At 53.5% G+C, this 7407-nt stretch overlaps 1 protein-coding gene across 1 annotated transcript; it reads right to left on the bottom strand.

Annotated features, from left to right (window-relative positions):
• Positions 1-291: 291 nt before the first annotated feature.
• LOC611446 (leukocyte immunoglobulin-like receptor subfamily A member 6) lies at positions 292-6990 on the bottom strand. Its single transcript, XM_038525529.1, has 13 exons — positions 6852-6990; positions 6502-6585; positions 6309-6344; positions 5853-6137; positions 5406-5708; positions 4888-5184; positions 4375-4677; positions 3931-4095; positions 3024-3320; positions 2655-2697; positions 2539-2576; positions 2280-2332; positions 292-1282 (listed from the first exon to the last, which is right to left on the bottom strand). The coding sequence occupies exons 1-13, from the start codon at positions 6916-6918 to the stop codon at positions 1136-1138; spliced, it is 2118 nt and encodes a 705-aa protein (XP_038381457.1). The 5' UTR covers positions 6919-6990; the 3' UTR covers positions 292-1135.
• Positions 6991-7407: the final 417 nt, after the last annotated feature.

Genomic DNA, 7407 nt, shown 5'->3' with positions numbered 1-7407 from the left:
TTCATGCATGAAGATGTGTCTCAGTGTTCACGTATGTTCATATGTTTGTGTGTATATAGATGTGTCTGTTCTTGTGTATGTAAGTGTATCCTTATGTGTTCATGTGTGTTTATGTGTGTTCCTGTGTTCTGCATATGTAGGTGTGCTCATGTGTGTGCATGTGTGTTTGCGTGTCTGTGTGTTTTCACATATTCATGTGTATGTGGCTGTGTCCATGTGTCTGTGTGTGTGTATATTTCATGAGTGCATCAGTATTTGGAGGCATTCACCAGTGGAGTTTTCTAGACTCAGTTCACTTTGTCAGAAAAACTTTAATTACATATTCACCATGTTTTTATACATACAGCAATTGTGATTTTTCATTTATTCCTGTGACCATCATTTTGGTAACGTATATTTCTTTTTATTTATTTATTTTATTAAAATTTTTTTTTATTTTTAATTTTTAATTATTTATTTTTTGGTAACGTATATTTCTGTTTCATCTACATTTTCTAATATTTTGTCATAAAATTGTTCATAATATAACAACCAATAACAAATGAACATAATACATTCTGTTATTGATTTAAAGTCTGTAGGCTGAGATGCCATACTGATAATGGTGATGTAAGCCTTCTTTCTCTATGTTCCTTGGGTGTTGTAGCTAGGATTTATACATGTGATTAATATTTGCAAAAATGAAGGTTTTAGATTTATTGATTCTTCTCTATTTTTGTTTGTCCTCATTAGTAGCTTCTTGTATCACTATAATTTCCCTCCTCTTACCTTCATTTGGAATAATTTGCTATTTTTTCCCCTAAATTCTTGGTATGATAGCTTGGGTCATTGATTTGGTTCTTAATTTTCCCATTTCATAGGTTTGATGTGTAACATTTACATTATCCCTCCGTGTAAACATTGTCTCATTTCCATTTTGGTTTTCTCATTAAATTCCTGGATTATTGAGAAGTCCACTGCTTTAATTTCCATAGTGTAGGGATATTAGCTATCTTTGAGGGCAGAATTGGGTGACTTGCAAAGGGTCCCAGGAGTTACTAGTGGTCTGTGTGAGGAGTCCAGGCTGGCTGGTAGCACCCACTATGGGCAGGTCCTGTGCCTTCCTTGGGTCCGTGGGGTCTGGGTCCTTCCTGGGCTAGTGAATGGCCAGAGCAGCATACACGCTGGGCTCTGCTGGGGGCTCCCCTGACTGGGAGGGAGAGGATGCACTTGTCTTCTGTCTGAGGGTCAAGTGGTTCAGCTGAGCGTAGGTCACATCTGGGGGGGCGTCAGATGCAGCAGCCTGCAGCAGGGGAGAGTGAGAGGGGAGGTTGGTGTTGGGGTGGGGGGAAGCCAGGGTGATCAGAGAAGACAGGGCCCACCTGACTGTCCATCCACCTATCTTCCTCTGCTTGTCTGTCCTCTGAGTCCTGTAATCCTCCTGAAAGGGAGGAAGGAGGAGTGGCCAGGACCTGCCTGGGACTTGATCATTAGTAGCTCACCTGGGCGTACATGTCTCCATGGGGTTCTTCATCCTGTGTGTTCTTCTGCAGACAGACAGTGAGGGGGAGGTTTGTCTCCTTGAATTCACTCCATCACTTCAGTCAATTTGCCACACTGTGGCCAGAGTGATGCTTTCAAACTTTCAGGCAGATTAGGTCACTTTCCTGCTGGACTCTGCAGGGACTTCCTGAGCCTTGAAGCATGTGATGTTTTCTTTCTATGGCTCTGGTTCTATTCCTGACACTGTTTCTTGCCCATTTGCCACCAGCCATATGACCCATGTTCCTGAAAAACCATGTTGTTGCCTCAGGACCTTTGCACTTGCTACTCCCATATCTTGTTTTATATTTCTTAGCCTCACTTTGTGCTTGAGGATGCTGCAGCTTCTTTGCATATTGTCTGACACCCACAAGGAGAGCTCACTGAGTATGGTTCAGTTTTGCTTACTGTTGAGCTTGCAACACTAGGTGGGGCCTGGTAATATTAGACTGCTCGTGCTCCTCTGCTGAGTGAATGAATGAAGGAGGCCTAGAGACTTGTGGGTGATTCACTTCTTCATGCACCCTGTTGAGATCTGGGTATGCATCCCAACAACAAGAAGTCAGACAGTGGATGGGTAGCCAGACATGGGGAGGAGGGCCCAGGAGGTCACAGCGGGATGACCCAGGTGCCCAAGAAGGGAGAAGGTACACGTGGGACAGAGCTGAGACAGGGTGGTGTGAGGACAGAGAAGCATGTGTCAGATTAAGTTTGGCACCAAGAGGACCCTATGGTCCAGATGGGAGTGGGGGTCTCACCCGATGGTCCAGCTCGACCCCTTCCTCAGGCCATGTGTCTTGCACAGCAGCATCTGTGGAGTAGAACGGGGTGTGTGTCTTGGCGGGTTCCCTGAGCTCTCTCAGGGGTGCAGACCCTGACCTGCTCCCAGATGAGGAGGCTGTGACCCAGGGGATCCAGGGGTGAGGTTAGGTGCTAAGATCATGCATGTGGGAATTGAGTCCTTACCCCTTACCCCAAACCTTCCAGCCCACCCCCAAGGCAGCCCCTTCCTCTCACAGAGGGTTTCCTCCTGGGTGGTAGCAGCTGGGCTGGAGCTGGGGAGGAGACATGGTGTCAGAGGGCATGCAGGGGGTGGGTGGGTGGGAGTCTGGGGGTCTGTGGGCAGGAGTTACCTGTCCTGCAGGCCTCTGTCCTTGGGCTCTGGGTCTGCATCCCCTGCAGGACATTAGGAATCAGCATCCCTCTGGAATGGGAGGTTACAACCTCCTGCCTCCATGTGATACCAGGGAAAGGAGCCCTTCACCCGCATTGCCTGTGTGTTTCTCCATCTCCCAAGATTGAAAAGAGGGGAGCACCTTCTATTGGCACATGGGAGCCAACCTGGGTGTTTTCTGTCTAGACTCTCTGACTTGAGATTCTGTGGAAGTGTCCTACATCGGCCTTTCCCACCTCTCTGGGTTCCCTCTGGCTGCTGCCCTGAGCCCACCCTGGGTCAGCCCACAGAGCACCACCACCCCTGGGGTGCCTCAGCCCCTTCTTACTTGACTTCCTGCATTTGCCCCGACGTTGCTGTCGGACCAGGAAGAGGATGAGGAGGCAGAGCATCAGGATGAAGGCCACCGAGGACCCGATGAGGACGTACAGGTACCAGCTAGGACCTTGGGCAGGAGCTATACCATGAATGAGCCAGTGATTCCATTTTACTGAGCACCTACTGTGTGCCAGGCACCTGCTGGGCTCTGTGCTTGCACCTGTGACTCTGACAATGATCATGCAGCAGGGGATTGCTGTCCCTCCCACCTGCTCCACAGACTGTAAACTGAGGCACAGAGGGGTCAATCACGTGTCCCAGGTCGTCCAGTGTGGAGGTGGCAGGGCTGGGACAGGAAGTTGGGATGAAGGTTCCCTGTGCTCTACTCATGCCTCCCCTGTGAGGTCACCACTCCGAGGCTCTGGGCTCCTCATTTGGGGCAGGATCTGTCCCAGCATCTTCATCCTGAGCTGAGGGTCCTTCCAGACCTCAACACCCCCAGCCATCAACTTCCCTCTCCTCCCCTCCTCCTACAATATCACTGTCATTGCTGCAGAGGGACAGACACCTTCCCTAGAATCATGATTTGGGTAACTTCCCCATGAGCCCTCCTCTCCCAGGAGGTCAGAGCCATGGTCAGAACCAAGGACAAATCTAATCTGGGCCATGACTCTCTCTTTTACACTTGGGGAAACTGAGGCCCACACATGGGAGGGGCATGTCCAAGACAGGGAATGTAGAGGGTCATGAAGTGAGGGTGTAAATCAGCCCTGATCCCCATGACCCACCCACCACCTCCTGACAGAGACCCTCACTTACCCTCAGAGACTCCTGGGGTCAGTAGAGGGTCAGGGGAGGGCCTGTGTGCTTCCACTGCACCTGCTGCCCCTCCCCCAGATGGGTCCCCACCCCTCCCTATCCCATGAACACCCAGCCTCCTCCACCAGCCGAGACCCCTGGTGCCCATCGGCCCCCTTTCATCTCTGAGAGACTGGAACCAAAGCCCCTGGACGGACGCCCCTGTAACTCACCAGCTGTTGGGCTGGATATTGTGGGTGGGGGACCATGGTGTCCAGAGGATCCTGTGCAAAAAGACAGGAGCGGGGGCAGGAGCTTCCCTTAGAGACCCTGTCTATGCTCACACCCCTCCTCTTCATTTACCCTGAGGTCCCCAGGTACTCCTCCTCCTCCACGTGGAAAATTCTGGTGACGGGGGCGAGGGAAGGGGCAGGAGTGGGAGGGCAGTGTGAAGGGTGGACTCCCTCAGAGCCCCTCTCTTCCATCCCAGCCCCGTGCTCTTGTGGGCACAGGGCCCTGAGGACAATGTGGCATATGAAGGAGACAGGGTCAGGGGCCCTCACCTGAGACCAGGATCTTCACGGGGACACTTGGGTGTGATAACAGGTAGGGGGAGGTGTTGAATGAGCCATAGCACCTGTAGGTGCCCCTGTGGGCTGAGGTCACAGGACTCATGGAAAATTCCGCCTGGTACAGCCCAGAAGAGTATTTTGATCTAAGACGCAGTGGGGGATTGGCTGCCCCCTCCTTGGACAGAAGGAAAATATCCACAGAGCTCAGTGACTGACACAGCAGGGTCACATTCTCTCCTGGGGCCACAGTGGGTCCTGGCTGCACCTGGAGGGAGGGCGTGTAGGGGAACTGTCCTAGAGAGAGGAAGGGTGGGTGAGGGGCTGTCCAGCCCTAGTTCTGACCTGAATCTCTCTGTGTCCTCTGAGTCTCTCCCATCCTCATCCCGTATTTCTGTCTCTTCCCTCCCTGGAGACCCCACCTCCCAGGTTGGCCACCATCAGCTGGGCTTCCCTCACAGGGACCTGTGTAGAGTCTGGGGCTTTCCCTGCACTGTGGCCCCTCACCTGCGACCAGGATGTCCAGGGGGCCACTGGAGGCTGACCACTGGGAGGAGAGGTTGTGTCCACCGTAGCATGTGTACCGGCCCCTGTGGAAGGGTCCCACTGGGCCCAGGGGGAAGTCTGCCCCAGAGAGCCCAGCCTGGGACTGCCAGCCATGACGATGAAGAAGGTCACGTGCCCCCTCCTTGGACAGAACGAATCTGTCATAGCTGACATCAGAGAGACACTGGAGGGTCAGATTCTGTCCAGAGGTCACAACAGGGCTCTGCTGGATCCGGAGGGAGGGCTTCCCCAACACACCTGGGAAAGACCAGCCGTGGATTGTAGGGGATGATTACCTCAAACCTCCCTTCTCCTGTCCTAATCCCCAGGTCTTATGTCCCTCACCCTTGGAGTCTCTGACCTGTGACCCCTGTGGTCCCCTGACCCACCCTCACATCTGGGGCTTCCCTGGTAGGTTGGCCCCTGAAACTTGTCTGGTGCCTCAAACCATGGATGGGATGAAAACCAGGCTTTCTCACCTGAGATCAACAGCTCCAAGGGGTCACTGGGGAGTGACCACTCCTGGGGGGTGTTGCTGTAATAACCATAGCATCTGAATGTCCACATGAGGCTGGGGATCACAGGCCCCACAGGGAACAGGGCCCAGAACCTCATACTAGGTGCTTGCTGGGAGTTCCGGGTCCAGAACAGCTGGCGTTGTCCTTCTTTCATCAGGACGAACCTGTGGAATCCTGTCCATGATACACACTGGAGGGTCACATTCCCTCCTGAGGGCACGATAGAGCTGGGCAGGACTGAGAGGCTGGGTTTGCTGTGCATCCCTAGGAGAGGGGAGGGGCTGTGTTACATGGGGCTCAGATCCCCCCACATGATCCCCAGGGATGGGCTGTGAGAGGGCGACATCCTGAGAGCAGACCCTCTTCCTGAGGGCATAGCCTGGGCTGGAGACCTGAGTGGGCTCACACCTGTCACCACCAGCTCCAGGGGGTCACTGGGATTAGACCAGGCAGTGGTGATTCTATAGTAACAGTGATATTGTCCTGCATGTACATCTGTCATGTGTGTGATGGAGAACTTGGCCTTGTCCTTGAACTCCAGTTCAGGCTGTCTGTTCCAGGTCCCTGAGTATCTTTCTTTATACAGGAGGTACTCTTGGGCCTTCAGGCTCCCCTGACACCAGATGGTCACAGGTGCCTCCCAGGGGACCACAGAGCCTGGCTCAGCCCAGATGGTGGGTTTGGGGAGGGTCCCTGGAAGGAAACAGAGGCTGCGTCACAAGACCCTTCCCACCCCCAATATCCAAACCCCCAGAGGGGGACCCTCTCTCAGCCCAGAGCTGCTGATCTCCTTCCTCCCTGCCTGGTGGGTGTTCTCTGTCCCCAGTGAGGAGGTGGGAGTGGGATCCCTGGGGACAGACTCACCTGCCTGCACTTGGGTCCTGGAGCCCACACTCAGCCCTGGAAGAGAGTCCCTGTGAGAGGTTTGCCCCAAATCCTGAACAGAACCCCTCCTCTCCATGAGCCCCCTGAGCCTGGGATCTCTGACAGGCCAGGGCCTGGCTGTGGGGCAGGTCCCTCCCAGAGTAAGGCATTCCCTCCCCTCCTTGGCTCTCACCTAGACAGAGCAGAACCGTGAGGGCGGGGGTCATGGCCGTCTCCTCTCTCTGGCCCAGCTCTAAAGATGGAGGGACCTCGGTGCCTGCAGGACAGATAGACACACAGGGTGTGGCCACTCAGAGCCCAGTCCTCACTGTCACGGGGTTATCACATCATCAGCCCCACAGGAAGGGGAACAGCCAGTCCCCAGAGGCCTAGCCTGGCTCTGGTGTCTTTGAGGCCACTACAGTGGATCCCGAGGCTTCCTGAGATGTCCTGTCCTGGTGAGGAGATCAGGGCATGTCCTTCCCTCCCAGAGCCTCCCCCATGGGGTCTCCTCCATTTTCAGCACATCCCTGGGGTCCTCACCATGGACGGGGTCCTGAGGCCGAGGTGCTGCTGGGGACATGGGTTCCTGCTGTGCTGTGGAGCTCATGTCAGCACAGACAGATGTGTGACATCTCTGCGTAAGTCAGGTGAGGTCACCGAGACAATGAGCCCTGAGGAGAAATACAGGCAAATAAGGAAGGAAATACAACACCTCTCCTGTCCTCCGAGCATGGTATTTCTTTCTCTCACAGCTTCCATGGACTTCTCAATTTTCCTGTGACATCCTCCACATCCCCTTCCTCGGAACACACCTCCAAGTCTATCCAGCTCATTAATACCCCTTGTTCCTGGGGACAGAGCCATCCTTGCATAGGGGGTCCTGTATGTAGGAGTTAGGGGACATTTATTTGGGTTATGGCTCTGATTATGAAGGAAGATGGACCTTCTTTGAAACAATTCTGCATCATCCACTGCCTGCATGACTTTGGGCAGTAATATCCTTGCTCTGAGCCTCAGTTCCCCATCTGTGGGATGTTGTCCTGAACTGCAGCTCCAGTGTGGTTGTGGCAATTTGGTGTCAGGTCCCAGAAGGGAT

The sequence above is a fragment of the Canis lupus genome, chromosome 1 (assembly GCF_011100685.1).
Source record: "Canis lupus familiaris isolate Mischka breed German Shepherd chromosome 1, alternate assembly UU_Cfam_GSD_1.0, whole genome shotgun sequence".
Taxonomy (NCBI): Eukaryota; Metazoa; Chordata; class Mammalia; order Carnivora; family Canidae; genus Canis; species Canis lupus.
Note: the sequence above shows the minus strand (reverse complement) of the source record. Positions and strands in the feature narration are given on the sequence as shown.

What these genes read in the sequence shown, in the direction of transcription:
- LOC611446 (XM_038525529.1), bottom strand. Translation starts at nt 6,918, where the DNA reads ATGAGCTCCACAGCACAGCAGGAACCCATGTCCCCAGCAGCACCTCGG. An exon ending in CACCCAGGAGGAAACCCTCT is followed by an intron (nt 2,333 to 2,538) that starts GTGAGAGGAAGG and finishes TCTACTCCACAG; the next exon opens with ATGCTGCTGTGCAAGACACA. An exon ending in GGGTCGAGCTGGACCATCGG is followed by an intron (nt 1,283 to 2,279) that starts GTGAGACCCCCA and finishes CCCCTGCTGCAG; the next exon opens with GCTGCTGCATCTGACGCCCC.